Source organism: Bactrocera neohumeralis, chromosome 2, assembly GCF_024586455.1.
Source record: "Bactrocera neohumeralis isolate Rockhampton chromosome 2, APGP_CSIRO_Bneo_wtdbg2-racon-allhic-juicebox.fasta_v2, whole genome shotgun sequence".
NCBI classification, from domain to species: domain Eukaryota; kingdom Metazoa; phylum Arthropoda; class Insecta; order Diptera; family Tephritidae; genus Bactrocera; species Bactrocera neohumeralis.
In genome coordinates, this window is record NC_065919.1 from 76442393 (window position 1) to 76465845 (window position 23453).

The 23453-nt window shown below is 36.0% G+C and overlaps 2 protein-coding genes across 16 annotated transcripts in view; one reads left to right on the forward strand and one right to left on the reverse strand.

The window, feature by feature from the left end:
* The first annotated feature begins 99 nt into the window (after positions 1-99).
* LOC126755256 (heterogeneous nuclear ribonucleoprotein R) overlaps positions 100-23453 on the forward strand; it is a 148503-nt gene continuing 125149 nt past the window's right edge. For 2 of the 15 annotated variants that reach the window (XM_050467757.1, XM_050467686.1), the window contains exon 1: positions 9705-9878. In XM_050467757.1, the coding sequence (XP_050323714.1) occupies positions 9821-9878 (58 nt within the window). In that variant the 5' untranslated portion in view covers positions 9705-9820. Of the gene's footprint in view, positions 484-9701; positions 9879-23453 lie in introns of those variants that run through there. The other 13 variants (XM_050467714.1, XM_050467697.1, XM_050467706.1 and 10 more) reach the window with 13 other exon arrangements.
* Positions 1776-8880, reverse strand: LOC126755246 (uncharacterized). The gene is made up of 7 exons (XM_050467676.1): positions 7794-8880; positions 7430-7725; positions 7109-7289; positions 6925-7042; positions 5651-6180; positions 4819-4936; positions 1776-4715 (listed from the first exon to the last, which is right to left on the reverse strand). Exons 1-7 carry the CDS (start codon positions 8711-8713, stop codon positions 4449-4451), a joined length of 2430 nt encoding a protein of 809 aa, XP_050323633.1. The 5' UTR covers positions 8714-8880; the 3' UTR covers positions 1776-4448.

Below are 23453 nucleotides of genomic sequence, written 5' to 3' on the forward strand. Positions count from 1 at the left end.
AAACAAATTATATGGATATATAAGCGGAATACGAAGGCATATCCAATTTGAGAATTGAACGAGAAAACGAAATACGATTTTTGTGCAGTTTCTTTGGTGTTGTTGTTTTGAGCGTTTTTTCCTGTATTGTGTTTAAAACAATTGTTACAAAAGAATCAATGAAAAAATAGTTTTTTTTAACAGCAGAGCAGCTTCAACGAAAAGAAGAAAACAAATTGCAAATTTTCCTTTTAAAATACTACAACTATCTCTAATTCTATTAATATTTTTTTCAAATCCTCTACGCCTCGGCGTCAAAGCCATTGGTATTCAAATCAAAATAGCGCACGAGAACTTTAACTAAACTACATACACCAACGTTTTCAGAAAACATCTTTATTTAAGCATTTAATTTTATAGAACAAAACTACAATTAACAATCAACATTTGTGACAACCGCTTTGGAAGAGATTTATTTTAAGAAGAACAAAATGAATAAGTACGGTAAGTGTTTTGACATGATTGCTTTAAGATTATTCTACGTTTATGGTTTATATTTCCGTGCAGCGGAAATTCAGAACTATTAAATGCAATGTTGAGGTTATGTGATATCTATATCTCTACAATAATCTCTCTACTATAATCTCTACAATTCATAGTTTATTATTTTAGTAGTAAATATGTAAAGTAAAGGTATAGCAATATTTGTTCTCAAGTGGTGATTTTTTCAATAACGATTTCTTTCATTAAAAAAAAAAAAAATGTCAATTTTTTTCGATTGGTAACTGAATACAAATAGATTGAAAAACGCTAAAAATTACCAAAATTTAAACAAGAAACACATAAAAAAGTATATGTCCCAAATACGACAAGGATTAAAAAATATGTTCGTAAGCAATACTCCCTCAAGTAACATAAACGTATATTGAAAACTTACGTGAGCTTAAGCGGAAATGATGACTGCCATTCGCCAAGTTTTCAAAATTAATTTGGTTTTAGAAATTTTTGGTTATTTTATTCGTCAATATTGAAGTGAAATAACGTTGCAATAAACACTAAAAACAAAGTTATTGAACAGCGCAACAAATATATTTTTTGAACACGACTGTCTTGGAAAAGCTCTGTCCAAGTTTGATTTGTCTGAAAACAGTAAAGTTTGTAAAATTAAATTTATACACTCATATTCATATATACAGAAAAATTGAAGTCGTGTTATTTGTTTTATTTGAATAAACGTTATTAAAAAAGCACGATTGTAAAGTGGAAATTTCGATCGCACTATAAATTTCATTTAAATATTAATTACATTTAAATATTAAATAACCGCATTATAGATTTCATTTAAATTAAATTTCTTATTTCTTTATTAAAATGTGAGCTTATTTAAATTAACTAATTTCAAATGTTTGAAACGTTTGAATCTCCACTCTTTGACAAATTATGAAAAGGTAAATAGAAACAGCTGATAAGAAGCAAATAAACGCGATTTCAGAGTTGTAAAGACAAACGTAACTTTTTCATATAAAAAATAAAGATTGTATAACTCTAAAAAAATTACGGAAATACAAAAAATTACACGACTTCTTATGATGATATATTTTTCAAGTAATTACAATACGAGTGTTCCAAAAACAAAGCTGTAAATACATATACCTGTATCGGAAACAGCACAATTAGTCGCATTTGTTAATTCTTTGCTGCCAAGAAAATTCTACCCATAAATACCTTTTAAATATACGTACAAAAATAAAATATTTCCGCAATATTAGGTACTATAAAAAAATACATAAGCGATATATTTATTTCAATGATTTTATTGTATTAAAAATGTCTTATATTTTTTCATTCTTTTCCAAGTTGATATAAAAAGTTTTATGCTTAGAATTACAATGATGTGAGCATGCTCTGTGTAAGTCACGATATGTAAAAAATAGAATTTGTCTATCATTAAAAGTTTAGTTTCTTCAAAATGCCTTGCAAATAAACGCCAGCTTATTTCATTTGTAAATATATAATTTCATATGCATATTTTACATGAATTCAATTTTATAGAAAAAAGGTATATACTTATTAATTATTTTTTAATTACGATTCTCGTTAAAAAGGCACAAGAAAATACATATAAATATGTATTAGTTTACGAATGAATGCAAATAGCTAAGTGTATTTCTTATAATTTATGTATTCGAGTGGTTTTTATTTTTCAATCACTGTTTTGGACGGTTTCGGATTTGCACAATGGCAAGTCAACTTTTTGATAAAAAAAAAGAAAAAAAATAACGAAAGCTTAGATGATATTCAATATAGCTTAGCGAAACATTATTGTGGTTATAAAATTGACAATTAAAAAAATATATATTCATATATGTAGATATTCAGTTCATAAAAATTCAATGATATTTCTTCCAAAACAACAACGACAACAACATATGCACATTATAATCATCTTCATATTGGTCTGCTTGTGCATAGAGCACAGCTGTGTGGCGCAAACAAAGGCCGCCGCATGTTGGTGGCGCGAATACAATAGATCACGGAGCGCATCTTCAGAAAAAAGCAACGTAACGTGAACTAATAAAAAAATATAAGCACTGAAGTTTAATAATAAGGAAAAGCAGCAGGAGGAGGTACCACCTCAACGCTCATCACCGTCCTGTTTGTCTGTCTGCTAAATGCCCGCACTGCGCTGAGCGCTGACTATGAAAAATGTGTGAAAATATTTTGCTGCAAAAACGTTGGTCACTAAAGGGTACGTGCAAGCATTTATGCAGCCACATAATCATGCGCAACGTCTTCGTATTTTTTTTTTTTTGGTTTTATATGTATGTATATGTAGGTATTTTTTTGATATCAAAGTGCTGCAATGCGCCCGATTTTTTGTGACGTTTCAAAAAAGTAACGGCGTTTTTGCCGGTCCAAGTGTTGAACTGGTTTTTTTGCCAATGCATGAAACATAACCTCTAGCGGCAGTGGAAAAAAGGTTCTCAGGGTGTAGTCGCAAATAATAAAAATTCAGGCACATTTGATAATCAACTAGAAAAAAATTAATTCATGCAAAAAATAATGAAATATATAGAAAAACAAAGATAGAGGCCACAAGAAGGAAGAAAAAAATATTAACATAAATGATGCAGCAACACAGGAGGCCACAGCAAAGCACAATAAAAAGCGTCTAAGGTACAAAACAACTGCGGATGGACGGACGGACTGGCGATTTGGCATGCCAATATGCGCATCTTTGTGGACAGTTTATAGTAATGCGTACATAAAAGGGTGCAAGGCATACAACAAACCAATAACAACAACATCAATGGGCACACTCAACTTTGATCGCCTCTGAATGTCTAAGACTTTGCGACCACAACGTTGAATAGCGTGGCCAAATAAAAAAAATGAGCGCTTTTCAAATGGTTTAGTGTGAAGTAAAGCAGTAAATCTCCATGTGCATGTCCATGAGCGGCAGCAGTAGTGTCATCGTACTGTATAATGAGGCGTCTTAAGGATAGAATTCAACCCTTTTGGGTAGCTCTCAGTCTGCTCAACTCAGCGGAATATGGCGCGCGAGAGATTTTCGCCAAAAATTGTAGCGTGTGGAGAGAGAGTGAGGTAAATTTAGTTTTTGATTGAACAGGTTTTCTTTTATTGCGATTTTGTCGCTTTTGCTACCTTGTGTACTTGTTGTAATTTATACGCTCCCTCTGCCAATTTATGTAGTTTCAGAAATATTTCGTCCGTTGGCATTTCCGTTCTTTACATTTGCTGAGTGTAATATGAGCGCTGAAGGCGGAATAAGACAACACTGTGTTGTTCTTGCTACTTGCTCCACGAACATTTGCGCTTTTCTTGAGCTATGCCACCACGTCTTTACTGCTTTACGGCTAGCTGTGGCTTCGTTTCCCGCTGTCTCCCCACCAACCAACTAGCTATTATACAACAAATGACAAATAACTAGATGCATTGTAATAGATTATGTCTACAACTTAATCGCCTTGGATAAATGATGACACTGTTCACTGCTCCTCACATTACTATCATTGTTGTGCAGCCTTTGCTGATGCCATTGCTACATTGTTGTTATTGTTGTTGATGCCAACATTTACCTATGCTGCTCATACCGCAGCCTTGTTGCTAGCTATTTCTCTTATGATTTGCATATGTTGTTGTTGTTGTTGCTGTGGTCATATAAAGGAATGTATGAGTTGTCTTTCGTATTTGTGTCATTTGAGATTCCTGATTTCTTAAACACAACAAAAAATATATAATAGTATAAGTATGTTTGGCATTCGCGCTGCTTTGGAAAAGAGATAATTGCATGTTTGCTACTTTCTTCAGCTTTTTGTTAGCAAATATTTTTACTTACATACTAGTACTTAAACGAAAATGGACGAATTATTTGTGTACTACTTTTTTGTAAGGCGATGCAGGGCACTTGCTCATGTAACAACACCGCCGCTAGCTCGATAGCCTGCTCATCTAAACTTATACATTAGTACTAGCGTCAACCCAAGCAGTGATACGAGTAGTGAGGTGGCGACTTGAAGGCCCGATGCACCAGCTAAACGGCAGTGGAATGTATCGTAACGCGATTGCTTATCGGCTACAATATTCTGGTATTCAGCTTCTACCAATTGACCATCGTAATAGGTGATCAAATCTTCAAATGGATATTCGTAGCCTTGTAGACACTCGCATTTGTAGCCACCAGTTTCATAGCCACGACCCATAATGGGTACACACTGCAAAAATTAGAGAGGAAAGTATGGTTAGAAATAATTAGAGGTTATGAATACTTTAGTAATATATTTATGAAATCGATTTACTTAAATAATTTTTACTTACATATGATGTGAGATCATCACATTTGTGTGTATTTTTGAAAGCATTCGGTTCATAGTAGGAATCGGGGCATTGATTGATATCCAATTGCAACATATCCATAGAGACTGCAACGACACCCCTACAAATATTTCAAAGATTAAAATTTAATAATTGGTTAATATAATATTAACTTAAATTTCTGAAGTTTCCTTTCTTAAATAATTATGCTTTTATACTACCCTGTGCGATAACTGTCACTCTTTATTTTGATCTGTGTGCAAAGGGTTCTTTACATTGTTTTAAAAATTGTCTTAATTTTAGGGAAAATATGCAGTTGAGTCAAATTTAAAAAAAAAATCTCATCATAAAATAGAAATAGTGATCAGTATTCCTGACAAATAAGACCTTAAAATATGTCAATTCAATTGCATTTATGTGCAATATTGATGATGTTATCAATAAAAAATAACTCAAAAAAATATTGTACACCACACCTTAAAATCCGAATAAAATATATCAGAATAACCGGTTATACAATTAAAAAAAAAAACATAACACCTAACAGCATATTTGTAGTTCGACAATTGTTATTGAAATTAGTTTAATACTTTGCCCCGACTTTACGCAGTGCACTTGCACAAGAACTCTATGATTTTAAGGTGACAAAAGAACGCAACAAAGAATATAACTAGAATAACTTATAGCTGTCTAGTCATCTGCTAATCATACAAATAGCTCAACAAACATCCCCCTATGTACAACAATAAAACCTCACAAAAAAAAATAAAAAATCCGGTTGTCCCGCTTGTGCGTCAACATCCTTATTTCAATAACAATGTTCACTTCTACTCACTTGAATTCCAGTTTCACTTTAAGGCTATCCCAGCCGAAAAAGGGTGCCGCGTAGGTCACGAGCCATTTCTTCACATAACCATTACAGTCAAATTGTGGTTGTGCCCAATAGCCGTGCTTCAAGCTTGCCGCACGATATGAATTCGGATAATGTTCATATTTTTGCATAAATTCACCTGTTTCGTTGTGACGCAACTTCATTTTCAAATAGAACGTTTCTAGGTCATCAAAATTTGTGGACCAACGTTGTTTCAAAAACTTGAAATACTTCTTTTCCGTGTAGATTTCGTGCGTTTTATTCAGGCGTGCTAAATCTTCGACTTTGAATTTACGTGTATTCAACTCTGTCTTGTATGCGTGTGGTGCAAAATATGTGCGGTTAGTGAATTTGTTGCGTTCCCAGAGCATTGAAGCCGACCAGACCTTTGTGTCGCCCAGAACAATGGCCAGTGTTTCGCCGATCATTTGATCTTCGGTCAGCGGTTTGTCGGCCACACGTTTGCCGGTATATACTTCATTGGGATCAGAGATCTATTGTTGAGGGGAAATATATAAAGGGGAATGTGTTAGAGTAGACGCATAAATAGCAAATTCATAGATATGTAGCGTATGTAACTAAGTGCTCGTTTAACAGTTCAATGCGAGTAAAACTTGTTCTACTGGCCCTACGCTTGCTGCGCTCAAATGCGATATCTAACATTCTAATTTCTGTCTTTTATTGTGCTTTTATTTGCATAACATGTTGATTTTTGGGATCTTCTTCAATTGTTTTTGTACTTTAGTTTTAAAACTATGCAGGTTTTACACAATTTTCATTTGTTTTTACACTCATTTGCGCTTTCGACAACGTCATTTGTTGCGCCAACTTGTGCAAATAAAATTGTGGCAAACATGTTTTTCTGGAATTATCATACTTTTTTCCACTAATGATTTTAGCATTTTGATGATGTTGCTTTGACACTGAATATTTAATTTTATGAACTTTTCAAGGCGACAATGTGCCTGTGGACTCGTTGGAAATTTGAGCAACTTGAATTAGGCGTGGAAAATCATAGTTCACACTTGAAGGAATATTCATAAAATTTAATGATGTTACTTTGGTAATGCAGTTTTTCGAGAGACTCAAACAGCTGTTGCGTAACGGATTTTGAAAACTTGATATGTTACGGTTTAAAACAAGGAAGTCAATTACAATATTAAGTGTCCATAAACTGATGAGAGAGCCAAGATATACAAATATTTTAAATAATTTGTAAACATAAGTAAGTCAGTTACCTGTAAGAAAGCGCTAACAAAATTCGCCAAACGTACGGCCATTTTAGCTTCGTTTTCAAATTGTTCCTTAGCACCGTAACCCACATCACCACGCAATATCAGATCTTGGGGATGGAAACTAGATTCGAAATGCAATGAAAATAATGCACTCTTAGAAGGAAAACAATTTAAATTGCTCACTCACTTTTTACACGTGCGATAATTCACGCCATGTATGAATTTGAGCACTTGATCGATATTAATATGTTCCTCATGCAAAGCTCGCGAGCCTGTCGAATAGTTGCGATATTCCGGATGTAGATCCAAATATTTCTCACGCACGTCATACGATTCGCGCTCCCATTGAATTGGCACTTTTTGCACCCCTATGAACATAAAAAAATAAAGTGGTCAGTAGCGGAAGTGTTGAAATTATGCGTATGAACATTTTGCCAAAGCAAGAACAAGCGACCTTAGAACGCACGTATGACACTATTGCATTGACAATGACATTTTCAACACTTACATCCAATTTTGAGACAATCATAATCGTTATAATATTGCTCTGCCGACGCTCGTTCTACTATTTCACCCAGGTACGGTCGCCGCACAACGTTCGGTAATCGATAACCGGGCTTACAACGACATTGGTAGCCGCCACGTCGGAAGCCCCAACCGTGCAGCGGCTCACATTCTGTAGTTTCTTTTTTACAACGCGCTGTGTTGGCGAAATGATTTGGCCCCTTATTGCCCTCGCCCTTTGGACATTGATTTATGTCCAAACGCTCGAAATCCATTTCCAGCACGGCAATGGCAGTGTATCTGAAAAAAGGGTGGTATTTTAATATTTGTATACGATTAGCAATGCAGTTATAATTGCTGGTATTTACTTGGGATATTCAATGTGTCTGAATTGTGTGTGTCGTGGGTAAATATCTGCAATGGGTACAACAGCTGAAACAAGCCACTTATTAGAACGACCACAGTCAAAGTAAGGGCGTGTCCATTTCACTGGGCCAGGACTTTCATCAGCTCCGGGTGGGCCGTGGAATGTAAATGTTTCGTTCGTATTGTTCGAATAGCGTATCTCAACTTGATAGGTAGTTTTTGTGTCGTGTCGCCCCTCTACATCATCGGGTAGCCATGTCTTGTACCATTCATTTATTTTATACAAGTCGGATGTGTAATCCTTTGATTTTGTATCTGGCAAATGCGCACCCAGATCTTGTACGTCGAACGTATTCCAAGTTGAAATCTTTTGCAGATGTATAGGATCGTTAAAATCATCCAAACGGAATGTACGTGGCCCAAAACGTGGGAACGTCTTATTGAAGAAACCACGATAGGAGGACGTATACGAGCTATTAGGCGCAAAGTAAATAGCAGAGGCGTTTATGTAGGGATTAGCAGACACATCTGCCACAGTAGACAAAAAATAATACATCATGCCAGGATCGTAGGTGTCATTTATAGCTGGTCGTATAAAACGTGACTGCAAAATATAACTCCAAAAGAAACTACGACTCATAGCCATATTGTGCAAATGAAGCAGTGCCGTCCGATTGGGGAATATCGGATTGATGTTGATTTCCTTGATATCCGGCTTGTGCGAAACTGTGTCCTCCGGCAAATATAGATCACTCACATGTTGTATTGGACAATTATCGCCGTTTACTTTGTCAAATCTGTATTTTATCTCGTCAAAAGCATCGCGTTGCTGCCATTCAAATTGGGCGAACACACCCACAACCAGCGTCAGCAGAAACAAAGTATAACTTCGTACTAAAATCGATGATTTTGCGCTCAACATGTTGGCGCTGACTTTTAGCAATTACTTTAATTACTTATTTCAAACTGCGGCAGTTGTACAAACACAAATTATATTTAAAATTTATTAAAAACAAAAGTACAAACACAAAAATACAGCACCCACAACAAGACAGATTAGTAATCCAAGCACTTGTCGAACTACGCCCTGTTAAAGAATGACGTGGAACGAAATGGAAACGAAATAGTGAAGCAAGTGTCAACGCACAGTGTTGCCGTCAGCTGTAAAATTGTTTTAGAAACGGTTATTTGAAATCAAAATAGATTTTACGGCATAACATTTAAAAGAAGTATTTATAGTGAAAATTAATAGTTATATATACAATAATATTAAAAATAGAATTATGTAATCATTACGATATATTAACTTTGTGTAGTACTGCAATTTTTAAAATATTGATGCAAATAAAACGTATGTCTTTCACTGCGCAAATATAACGGCATCAACACAGGGTGGTTTTTGTTGGCGAGCATGTGGCCATCAGCACTTTTGTGTGTTTGTGTTACGTTGCCAATAGCCGAACTATTTTGATTACTTTTTCAAATTTGAATGTTAGAATGGACGGAAATGCAATACATCATATGTATTAACATCTATGTACATATTATATATTAATAATAAAGAAAACAACACAACTGATGTTTCTTAACATATTTGCATCGCAGATCACTTCTTGTTTTATGCTTTTATGTATCATATGTTATTGCTAGGATATACATATGTACATAAACAAATTCACTCTCATTTTTGTTTTTATTTTTAATATGCCTGCTACGACGTTTATTGTCTCCTTTCTTTATTTTATTGTTTGACATTAATGAGTGAAATTTTATTTACTTGCTTACGAATTTTTAAGTGCATTTCTAATTATTATTTAAGCTTGTTTAGAAGTCAGTAGAAATAATAAAATCTTATTAAGTTGAAGACAATATGTATTTATGTAATTCTTTTGTTGTGAATTCGTGAAATATTATCGAGAAAGTTTATTATCGCAATTGTCTGACAAGGACGCGCTTATTGGTGTATAGTAGTATAATCTTATCAGATTGTTATAACCAAGAGTATATTTCCTTTCTATAAAATATATGTATGTACTCAAACCACAAAATGCTCAAATTGCTCGCGATGTTTTACCGACGGGGTAAGGGTAAGTAGTACAGTGAATAAATTTATATGAAAATACCTAAATTTTCAAATGCAAACTACCTACTAATTAACACAGGGACAACGTCCGTTTCATTGAGTCGGGTCTACGTAACCGGGATTGATCCGAATGTTCGGCAGCGTTTCCCAAAATTGCTTAAGAAATGTTTTCTGCCGCAATAACAACAATTGGGCAACAAAACCGATATAATTTCAAGTTTGTATGTATATCCGGTCAATAGTTGTCTTTAAAGTTTTACGGAAAATGTTGTAAAACGTTTTTATTTATATGGCATTGATAGAGAATTGGACATCAATTTGAATTGCCAAACTAATGTATTAATGTTCCGACTACCCTTAAAAAAATTGATCTATTATAATCTCTGCAACAAGTTGCAAGTAATCAAGCCTCCAAAAAAGTGAATAATTTTTAATATATATTAAATTATTTAATATAAATCGAACCGAGTGACAGTACGACACTTAATATATTTTATTTATATGTATTTTCCACCATTACACCATAATTTTGCATATAAAAGTGTTATTGTAATAGCATGAGGACCTCTGTGTATTGTTTCTGTGGCTGCCAGTAAGCCAGTTCAATTTGCAATAAAACGCCTCCGCCAACATTTATAAGTAGCGACAATTTATCGTATCGAAAAGTGTCCTCAAAATCGGATAGCAAACAACAAATACACACATCTATATAAAATGTATATTTGTTTGTATGTATGTATGTACTCTGTTTCTACGCTGTGCAGCACCATGACTTTGGCAAAACGCCAGCTCGTTGAAATTGATGAGGCACCGCGACTACATGCAAACATGCCGGCATATTTCTATGTATGTATGTATGTATGTATATATGTTTATGTGCGGTTTGCGTATCCGAGGTGTCAACTGTGCCGGTATCGTTGGTCCTGCGGAGCTATTATTTAAATCACGTCAAATTTATGCACTGCACCAAAGTCAGAACGAAAACCTAAAGGAGTTATAAAACAAAAACAAATTGCTCGTAATATCATCAAAACAAATGGCGAAAATACCCCTTACGACGCACATATACACACATGCATACATGCAAAAGTTTCGAAAAACCAGGTCAATTACTTGGCAGCGCTTATGTGGTAATGTTATTATTGTGGTTGTTTGGTGGCTCTTAGCGGTAGTTAGCGCTCGCTGCTCTGTTGCCGGAGACGACCGCTCGGTGGGCACTGTTGCCCCACTAAAAACTTCACTTCCTGGCATTATCATCAAATGTCAATCTCTGACCATATCGCGGCCGTGACGGCCACAACAACAATAACTACGCATACAACAGAAACAATGATCAACGTCAATCCGCTGAATTAGCAGTTTTAGCCACTGCGAATTGAGGTTAAGTAACTGAATCAGCTGCAGCAGCTGTTGAATGGTTGCGAAAATTCCCATATGAGGGAGAGAACGTGTTTTTTTTTCAATTTAATGCTATATCACCTGCTGATGCCGATTAGCGGGTAGAGAACAAGTTCAGATTTAAGTATACTTACATATGTATGTATATTTGTTCGGTAATTGGGTGCCCGTATCAATTTATGTACTGGTACTGTTACTTGGTGTGCTAAAAAGTGTACATATTAGAAATCTCTAATTTGCAAGCAGACTACTAAATTGGATCCTTAGTTTTATTAAGAAACTCTGTGGGATTTATACTACTATAACTGTTCAGTACGAAGCTTTCTACATCGATTGAAGTAAGTCTATGGAAAACGGCTCTGTTGTAACTCGTATTCGCGAAAGTAGGGTCTTCGAAAATATTACTCATACGTATAATATTGAGGAATATTGCTGAGTTTACAGTCCTTCGCCTAACAAAAATCCGTGACCTATCCGGTTATTAGACAGAAGGCCATAAAGAAAAGACTGGGTCCCGGGGGTGATTGTAGTTAATTGTTGAAGAAAAAATCCACCCTGTGAACGCCGAGCCTAAGAGAAATTGTATCCAAACTTTTCCCCTCTCTCTCTTTTACTGCGAAGACCCGTTTGTCGTAGGAATGAACTATACAGTTAATTTCAATTATTTACTGATAAGTGTAATTAAGAAGCCTTGCAGCAACAAGAATTCTAAATAAAAACTGAGGATCATATATGAATAAAACAACAACAATTTATTTTGACCTGCACTAAGCCGCTGCTGTTAGTGCCACTCAGCGCTATTCTTGCAGAACATATGAATTTTTATTTAAATAACTATTGTGTTGGGTCATAATTGTTTTGCCTAAGAGCTTGTTCACTTCGGGCATAAAAGAAAGGGTGCCAAACACTAATATGTAGATTCATGTGTGCAAACAATGGCAGATGCGCCTCCGTTAGGTGTTCACATTTCGGCTACTGTAGACTTTTCCGGTTGTCTGAACCTTCGGGCTACACTCTTACCATATACACACACACACAAATATCTTCACACTTGCGCAAATAGTGAAGCACATGAATTGTGTTATCCTTTATATTGTCGTAGGTCCGTAAAAGTTCACTTGTGCCGTGCGCTGTTTTTGCGGCACACACACACACACTCACACATATGCACCTTGCTCCTTGTCCTGTTATTCTATACTTTATTATTGGAGTGTAGTTCAACGTTTGGCTTTGCATGTGTGCAAGTGTTTTTGTTGCAATGCGGCGGGTTCAAACTTGCAACTGTCGTTGCTTCAAATTTTACCCTCTCGGCCATACAAAAATAAATATGTGTGTACATATGTATATACTATATATACAAATACACTGAGGAGTATCCTATATTTTCGTTACGGAACAGTAAAAAGTGAAAAGGTTTGCAAAAAAAATGTAAAAAAGTTATCAACTTGTTCTTTGTTGTACACAAAATGGCAAGAGGTTACGACTAACTGGCTTGTTGACAACTTGCAACATTTAGGCGACTCAATAGTAATTGAAGAGGCTCGCCGAATATTGATGTTGTGGAATATATATGTATATGTACATACATATTTAATAATACTTATTATTTAAAAACACAGTGCTATGCTCAAAATTTATATAATACAATAATTGCATTTCTACCATTGTTGCCTCCCGGGAATCTAGTAACATGATAATCCTTATCTGTAATTGCTGGAACGGTAAGTTTCAACATCATAATGTGAAGCTAGTAATCAAAAATTTAGTAGAGAAGAAAAAAAATTGCAAAATCACATTCCCGAGTCTCGATTCGGCCGATACAGCAGCAATTTCACGTTCGATATTTGTATATTTGTAGAATTGACGTAGCCCCACAGGAAAGAGTCTAACGGCGTCAAATCGCATGACCGAGGCGGCCAATTAACTGAGTTTTGGTGAGATAACACGTTCACCAAACTGGGTTTTCAATAAATCGATTGTGGCATTCGCTGTGTGGCTTGTGGCGCCGTCCTGTTAGAACCATATATGGTCCAAGTCCACATCATCCAATTCGGTCCAAAAATGTTTGGTTATTAAACAGTAGCGATTCCTATTCACAGTAACGTGCCGGTCTTGATCAGCACGGAGGAATGACGCCGCCGGCCCATAAACCGCGCCAAACCGAAATTTTTTAGGGATGCAATGGTGACTCATGGAGTACGTGTGGATTGCTGTCTGACCAATAACGCATATTTTGCTTATTGACGAAGACATTCAGCCAGAAATGAGCCTCATCGCTGAAGATGATTTTTCGATGATAATCCGCATCATTTTCAAGTTGTTGCCCAGCCCGATTCACGAACTTACGATGATTCTGGCGGTCAAGTGGCTTCAGTTCTTGAGTCAGTTTGATCTTGTAAGGATGTAGGCCAAGATATTTTCGCTTCCGTACGACGTGTGAGAGACTGATTTGGGTCTTCCTCAATTGATGCGCTAACGGCAGCAATATTCCCTACACTACGTACTTCTTTATCTCACTGGCAACATTTTGTACTGTGCCTGTGGATTCAAATTATTCCACCAGACGCTCAATTGTTGATCTGACAGGGCGATTATGGCGACCATAAATTGGACGTAGCGCTCTTAAAATTGAGGCCACTGACTTCGAATTTCGGTAGTAAATTTTAATAATTTCGACTCGTCGTTGGATCGTATATCTTTCCATGATGAAACCTTACAAACCTTACTGAAGGGAAATGTTAAAAGAGTGGGAAAAACATGGCGTACTTTGTTGTCCCTTTCAGTCTACTTTTGTAGCTCTGTACTGAAAAACCCGTATAGGGTATATATATAATATAAAGATTTTTGAATTTCCAGATGACTTTATACCGGTTGTATCAGCCAAACAGTGTGTTTTTATGCCTAAAATAGTCCCAAATGGATGTCAATACTACCCCAACTACATACATATACATATATAATGATTTTCCTTTTTCTAACAAACTTTAAGGTGGTATTCTCCCGATTTTTTTATCATATATTTAAAACCTTAAGAAATATTAGGATTTTTAAAAATTAAAATTTTATTGATTACTTTAGTGACGCATTATCGAATTTTTTAAAAGTTTTTTCTATACATTATCCGATTTACTTGAAATTTTGTGTGAACCTTCTTTATATAATCCTTTATCGTTCCTACCAGCATCGTGTCAAAATTTTTGTTTTTAATATTTAAAAAAAAAATTCAGGAATTTCAAAAAACAGCGTAAAAAATGATTTTTATTTTCAGGCAGTCGCCATTTTTCAAAAAAAAAATTTTTCGTGTTCGCTGAAATAGGGACTATAACAGCATCCTTACTGATTAAGAATTTCTTTTGATTTTTTTTTCAGACCACCAGGAGAGTCAGGATCAATGTCACCAGGCTGCGCCCTTTTTTTTTACACCTGTCTCTCCCCTCCTCTAATTATTTTAATTTTTAATATTTTTTTGTAAATCTTTTTTTCTGTATTCTTAAGATATCAATAAAAACACCATAAAAAAATGGATGGTAAAAATATTAATTGCCTTTTTTTACGACACTTTAAAAATTACCTGAAATTCATGCTTCTAGAGCAGAATACCCCCTTAAGTCATATGTCGGTTAGTATATGTGTTATATTTATATATATAATTGCTTGAATTCCAATCCTCTGGTTGTTAGCTTAACTTAATTTTCGCTATATAGAAAAATTCTACTTTGTTTAAGGGAGAGTTAGGGTTTCAAGGTAAAAAAAGACTGCGAATTTATTTCTTAAATATGAATTGAGTAATTTTATTCGGACCTTTTGTACATTATTGAGCGCACTTTTGACAATATAGGCTAATTTCATTTGTCAAAAAAGTTTTTTTTTAACTTGATACCACAACCCCTGCTTTAAGGGGACAAAATGGCATCCGTGGCTCGAATTTCGTTTTAATTTTAACAATTTATTAATATATTTTGAAAGTTAAAATGTTTTTCTTTCTTTAAAATTTGTAGAACGATTAATATACTTATAAATCTACTTTTAAGGAGATTTGAAATACATAAATACATATATTCACACACACATACATATATCGCCATATTAAGCAGTGAACAATGAAAACTGTTTTTTCTTTATATTGCCACTTTTATGTTTACTTTTGTTCTTATGGTTGCAATTTCTTATTTATTATTTAAATACATACATATGATGTACATTTCAGGTATATAAGGCGTACACAAATATTTAGATATGAAAACTCTTCGATACTGGATGTATGTACATATAGTATATCCTAGAATGGAAATACATTGTCAACCCATACATATGCACTTTTCAATATACTCTGTACAGGACATTTCGAAATCGTTACTTGTCGTCGCCCTATCGAAAGGATAACAAAAAAAAACTTTGCTTGAGCGGAAATTAGGTGACAGGAAACAGGTTTCTCCCATTGTTATTCCTTTGTGGCTTTTAGTAATTATGGTATGGCTTTTGTTGTGCTCCAACACGAAGGGGACAACTATTGTTGTTGTTTGTTATTTGTTTTAACATTTTTTCGCTCATTGTTCTCCATCAATAACTGCCAGCATATGTATGTTTATACATATGTACATACATATATACAAATATATAGTTCATGTGTGGCTGCAGCGGCGACGTACAGCATCGAGCGGCTTGGAAGCAAAGGAAAATGGAACTTTTACATGCCAACTCACGTGCGGGAAAATGTGACGACAGGCACAACAGCGAGATCTACACTCAAATAAATTAAAGTAAAACTATTTGACGTGCTCAAAAGTAATTTTTTCGTTGCAAATTTATAGTTATATATAGACATACTTATAAATATACTGTATTTGTGTGTGCAAATGGTTGTTGGCATGTATGTGTACTTGCTTCAGCAAATGAAAAATGCTTGCGGATGTCAATCATGGGCTTCAAAGCTGGCAAACTTTTGGGTTTAATTTAAAGTTGCAAATACTTTTCGTTAACTCGATTACATACTACACAAACTACACAACAACAAAGTAGCCAATAAATTAAAAATAAACATTTGTTGGTTGAAAGATTTCCAATTCGGTTTCAAGTAATTATCGTTAAAACTTAAATACATTTTGGTCGATCTGATAAACTCTCCTAATAATCCACTATTTACACACATTTTTAGTATTTCTTTAGCTGATTCCAGCGAATTTATACTTCGTAACCTCAATGGTGCATGCCATCGTTGTCGATGGTTATGAAGAAGAATCGAAAAATGCAGAAGAAAAGTGTAATTCTTATATTCGGTATGAAAGACAATAATTTCCATTTCATTTTCTTCATTGTAGAACTAATTCTATCTCTTCTTTATTGGCGTAAACACCCTTATGCGGTTATAACCCAGTTTACATTAGCACGCCAGTCGTTCTTCCTTTTCGCTGTTTGGACAATTGGAGATTCCAAGTGTAGTCAGATTCTCCTCTTCAGTCGGAGGTCTTCCCCTTCCCCTGCTTCCCCCGGCGGGTACTGCGCCGAAAATTCTCAGAGCGGGAGTGCTTACAACCAATCCGACGACATGATCTAGCCACTATCTCTTAATTCGCTAACCTTTGTCAATGTCGTCGTATATTTCGTACAGCTCATCGTTTCATCGAATGCGATATTCGCTGTGGCCAATGCGCAAAGGACCATAAATCTTCCGCAGAAACTTTCTCTCCAAAACTCGTAACTCCGACTCATCAGATGTTGTCATTCTTCATGCACCTTCCCCATATAGCGGGACGGACGGTACAGGATTGTACCGTCTCTATTCAGCTATGCAGCTCGGATTATTTTTTCCAGTAGTAGATTGAAGAAGTCACACGAAAAGAAGTCACCTTGTCGGAAACCTCGGGAGAGGTTCTTTCTTTCGTACTGTCAAAAGCGGCTTTAAAATCGATGAAGAGGTGGTGTGTGTCGATCCTCTTTTCACGGGTCTTTTCCAATATTTAGCGCACGATGAATATCTAGTCAGTTGTTGATTTTCCAGGCCTGAAGCCACTCCTTATAAGGTCCAAACAGTACGCTCGATAGAACCTTATATGCGATGTTGAGGAGACTTATCCCATCGTCGTTGGGGCAGATTATGGGCTCTACCTTTTTGTAGATTAATATGTAGAATTAAATTCCAATCGTCAGGCATGCTTTCGTCCGACCCAAAAATAGCTCAGCCGGTAATCATTGGACCCTGCTGCTTTGTTGTTCTTTAGACGGGTAATTGCTATTCGAACCTCATCCTAGTAAGGCAATATATATCAAATGGTTTTAAAAACGTTCTGTTATTTGCCAAAATCGATTTCCATCGATTAATCTGTAGGCTATTAGCAAAAATGATTCGAAGTATTCGCTAGTCACAACTTTTTCCCGTATCACTGGCAAAGCTCGATTACCATTCTTGTAAAACTGTTCATCTTGTGATGCTTTCCAAGAATCAAGGCATTTTTCGATGTCGTCTTGTTAGTGGAACTACTTCTACGCCAGACCATGTGCTGTAGAACGAACCACATTTTAATTGAACGATACAATACCTAGGAAATATGGCGGATGAGGCTGGACTTCTCATTTAATAGTTTCCAGGTAGGTTTTAACGGGTTTGGCAAAGTGGGGCCGAGCATTGTCATGCAACAGAATCACTTTTCGTTCCACTCCTGGTATTTTTGCATTTAGTAGCTTTGAAATGGCTTAGTGAGTGACTCCAATAATGAAGCAATCTCTTCTTACATTTGATACGGATCTCATCGACCAACGTTTCCAATTCACCATCTTCAAAGGGTTTTGGCTTTCCTACACGCGGACGGCCATTAATGTCGAATTCCCGTCTTCGAAGCCACAAAACCAATCACGGCACGTTATTTCATTTGGAACATTTCTTGCGTAAACTTTTTGGAGTTCCTGACGTGAATCAGCCGCCGATTTCTTTGACACATGTTTATGCAATTTGGCCACTATGCCGCCAAACTTCGAAATTACCCTTTTAAAGAGGCTAGGGAGGGGCAACAGTGTTTCTAAGAATTCAGGCTATCGATACCACATGGTTTTGAACACTCAAAAATTCTTTCTCCAACCTTCTACCGTTTGAATAATGTTTCTAGGACTCTAAACTGTACTTGAAGCCAAGTTTTAATTCAGGTTTTTTAGAAATTCTAGACTATCTAGTAGGAGGATAAATAATAGTTCTCTTGAAACCTCCTTGACTGTCTGTGAACCTTTTACTAGAGATTTTATTCCGTGTTACTTTATTTTACTATATATGATTTGATTATGATCTATACGCCTTTAAAGTGAGTTCAGATTGTTCACGAATATATGATCTTTCTCTTGCTTTTTTCCGGGAACTCTAGATCTTCGTTCTATTGCGATTTATTCTTTTCAAGCCTTCTGTTTCGAAATAACATCAGTTTTTTGAACTTCACTCTGTCCTATTTAGTAATTTTAAAGCTATTAGCGACCATACTGGCTTCCAAAAATCGATGTACAGTCAACCGACAACCTCTACACGAACTTAGTGGATGCTATGGACACCAATGTATGTATGAGATGCAAATGTACTGACAATACAATTAAATGCATTTAACGCTTTGTACCTGTACATATTCTTCTTCTATTGGCTACAAGACACGATAACAGAATGCGGCGGAACGGTGGCAGGGCTTCGAGAGTACGACTTTCGAATCGTGTCGTTTTGGGCTATTTCCTGTTCTTTGTTTCATTGTTATGCAATAAGCACACTTATACATATGGGTATACATATGTATATATGTATATATATACGATATATGTACATACATATGTGTCAATTACATTTATGCGTTTAACTGTGCAACAAACGAAAGGCACACACACAAACGCAAAATTAAACAGACATTGGCAAGTATCACACTCTGCATGTACATGTGTAACATATGTATGTATGTGTTTGACGCACAGGTTCGTTCAGAGTCAGAATAGGCATTTGAATATTTCTAACTATGTGCGAGCTTGGATGGAGGAGAGCCAGACACGCCAAACGCGCCAGACATGTGCCAGACAACAGAAATGTGTTTGCGTGTGTGTGTAAACATGTGCGAACCGTTATATAACAGTACGTTTATTGAAAGTATGTAAATATGCCTGTGTCTCGGTGTCTAATATCGCCTAGTACACTCCCTCCAACACCCGCTCTCACCGGAAGTGGGTGTCTGAAGACTTCGACTTGACTTTAGTCTTCCTCTCAATGCAGCCCATGTGTCGACTGGTATCGGCTGACGCCGCTCAATGCACATACAATCCATTGGTGGCACCACCAACCAACTCTGTGGCGTTGTCGGTGTCGGGCTGTGTGACTATTTGCTCGTCGGCTGTTGTCGCAAATTCAATGCCCTTCAAGGTATTTAGTCCACGAGTGTGTTGTGATTTCATTCAGCGTGTGTCTAAGTTGAAGGTGTCTGGCTAATAGCACTGCAGTCAGCAATGCATAGCAACAGCAGCAACAGCAACAACAATGCATGCCACTTGAATATCAAATTGGTTGTGGCAACGCGTGTTGGGTGTTGCAACTGTCTGGCGGTTGGCAATCTGAATTCAATTCAAATGTGCATTTTCCTAGTCCATCCGCCCATAGAATGCATTGTATCGCGAAATCACGAGACAATGTACATATGTATGTGCAAAGCTGACAACAATAATGACAGAATAATGGTAAGCTCAAAGCGAGGAGTCTTACTTATGTTGTTGTTGTTGTTGTTGACACTGATGACGTCGTTCTTGACAACGAAAGACGCGCTCATGACAGACCGCAGCCACAGCGACGGCGAATGTGCAAAACGACAGCGGCAACCTCAACCTCAACCGCCAACAATGCCAATAACAAAAAGGGGAAAAAAATCTCGCACACACACATACACGCTTCGCACACATACAATAACAGCTCTGAAGCAGTTAGTCTTCGTCGTCATTATCATGCCCATGCTCATTGTCGATTCCGTCACCCGTCAGACACCAGCCAACAGTTGGCAGCCACCAGCCCCCAGCCACCGACTCGTCTGCCGGTCATTCACCCTTAACGAAAATTGCGCTGTTTAGGCTTTGGCGAATTTGTGTTTTAGCAACTTCCACAGCTTGTTGTTGTTACTGTTGTTGTATTTCTTTCAAATTGTATTCGCTGCGCCGCAGCAATACAACGCTCAATTTACGCCATAATAATATAAGCCACTGCGCCCCACCTTATTCAGCCGGCTCCACTTGCTCGCCTCCTCCTACTAATGCAACGAATTAATGCGAGCTTTTTTGGTTTTGTTTTTGCATTTTATTGCTTTTTATTTTTGGTTTTTCAATTTTCGTTTCTCTGTTTTGATTTGAAGCCTTTGTTGGGGTCCATTGTTGCTGAGCAGTAGAGTACTCCACAGTATCTCTACAGTGTTGCGCATTAAGAAAGAAATTTCAAGGTATTTTCTCTGAAAAAAATTTTTGATCAAAAAAGCAATCAAACTTGGTACGAAAGTTAGCCATCAGACTAAGCAATTTATATGCTTCTATTGCATTTAAATATTTATAACCCAAATCATATATAGCATTGTGTATGTATACAATACCTTTTGAATGTTGGTCAAGGGTCTTATCATGTATCTCAATTCGAAATTTGGAGCTATCTTATCATTATGCGAAACTTGTATCACCCTGTGCCAGAATAAATACTTATATTTTTCGTTTTTGCTTTCTACAACTCAGGGGCTAACGAGTATTTTTATTAAAAAATAGGATTGAAAGTGTGAAAATCGAGTTACCGAATACAAAAAATCTGAATTCGAGAAAATTGTTCTTCGAATCTAGTTAGAAAAGAGGAGAGAGAAATTTGTACTACCTAGAGGGAGAGGTCGTCGAAGATTTTATGATATATACATATGTACATATATACAGCCATGGACACATAAATAGCACACTTGGCCATCAAATAAAAAGCATTTATTTACCTTAAGTATATTACGGATTTAAAGAGGCATGAGTTTTATTTTCTATTATTAAATAAATAGCATAAGCGTGCTCACTTCATTAGTGTTTTGTATATAGTACAAACGTTTTTAGTTATCCCTTCACATCTTCGCTGCATGCTGTCCACTAGTTTTTGACATTATTTCCTTGAGATTCTATACTAAGCCGCCTAAATTCCAGCCCATAAATCATCAAAACTTTTGAATTTTTTGCTTGCTAGATTAGTCTTGCATTATTCCATAAATTTTCTATTGGATTCAGATCCGGGCTTTGCGCAGGCCAATCCAATATTTTAATTTTTTCATTGTCCGAACCAATGCTTTACTACCTTTGAGGTGTGCTTCGGATCATTGTCTTGCAAAAATTTGCAGTTTATGGGCATGGATTCAATAAAAAATTGCTCCATTTTATTTTCCAGTATATTCAAATACTTAAACAGGTCTATTTTAGCCATTTATTCGAACACTTGGCCCGACGCCATGCCACGAAAACGCGTCCCTGACTTCCATCGCTGTGCTTAATGGTTTTTTTGGTATACCCAGGGTTAAGGGCTGGACCTTGTGGACAACGTAAAATGTTTTTCCATTTGTATCCATTCTATTTATCTTGGTTTTGTCGCTCCGAAGCAAGTTTCTCCAAAATTGTGCTGGTTTGTCTCCGTGGGCCTTTGCAAATGCCAGTCGAATTTTAATGTGCCGTTTTGACAGGAGTAGTTTCTTCCGTTAATTCGTCCATAAAGTTGAGCTTCGTTAAGTCGTTTTCTTACAAGCATTCTGGGCACGGCCACAGCATATTCCTCATTAACTTCGATCATAATTTCTCTGTCTGACTTAAAAAAAATGCGAACTTAAAAATGTGTCGTTTATATATGTCCACTTCAAATCAACACTTTAGGGAATAAAATTGCCACGTCAAAAAATTTAAATAACGGTATTTTTGATCAGCGAAATGAGATTCATAACGGTAACAAGTAGATACATACCACATTTTTATTCAGCTACTTTACGATGAAAGATTTTAGAAGTAATATCATCAGTTTTGAGATAAAGATCGAAAATTTTGAACACGTCCACAGAAATAGGACCACTACAGCATATATGTACATACATAGCTGCCATCAATACATCTATCACAATCAAGTTCTTGTATAAAAAAATTCCTTTTCCGAGTCTCTTCACGGAAAAATCTCTAATTCGTTTTGATATCCATCATCCCATTTATTTTGAACGAAGTTATATGTATTTTATGGTCAGATATATTGACATAAATGAAAAACAACCATATTTTCAAATTCATATTGTATTAATTCAGAATCCGCATATAATTAATGATAGAATACAATAATGGGGCATGCACTTTAAGTGTAAATATGGTAGGAAAATATAATTCTTAATTTCAGACATTCGCATAATGCCTTGTCGAGTACTAATTGGTCATTATTTTAGGGTATTATTCATGTCTACGGATTACCCACTTGAATATCCGGGTGTGGATAGTACTGTAAATTTCTATAAGATGGCAATAGAATGTTTTGTGATTAGACCCAATGCTTCTTGAGCCTTGTTGCTATATTTCTACACTTTTCGATAAATTTAAAAGATAAGTATTGGCATCTGATAGTGACAGCTTTCGACATAAGAACTGCAATACTGAGAGGTCATTTATTTAAAGAAATTGTAATTAGATTGCTCATACGCCTCGTATGATTTAAAGTTAACCGCCTCTTCAATGTTAATTTTGACGATATTTAGCACAATATAGATTAGCACAATAAAGTAGATTTTGTAACAATGCAAGAAGTTAAAGTAAAACCGACACAAAAAAAACTTTGAAAATAAAAAAAAAAACAATGCAATACTCCAAAGTATACTAGCAGGTTCATGGGTTCAATTCCCTAGAGTATGCTAAATTTCCATTTAGTTTTACGTATGTATGTATAAGATCAAAGAAATGTTTACATGAGCGTCCATGTATATATTTATTTCGCATATCTGTACGTACGTAAGGTATGCCCAAATTCTCATTAACCTCAACACCCAGCTCTGCTGGCAACTTGCCTTTTACTGCAATTATTTTGCGCCCCTCTTAAACTAAGCGTCTGTTATTACAAACTTGACAGTAGACATTTAAAATAATATCGCAGCTTTCTGTTATTCCTCATACTGCTTGCGGTTCGCGTGCTGCAGCCCCTAGCGAGATGATGCGT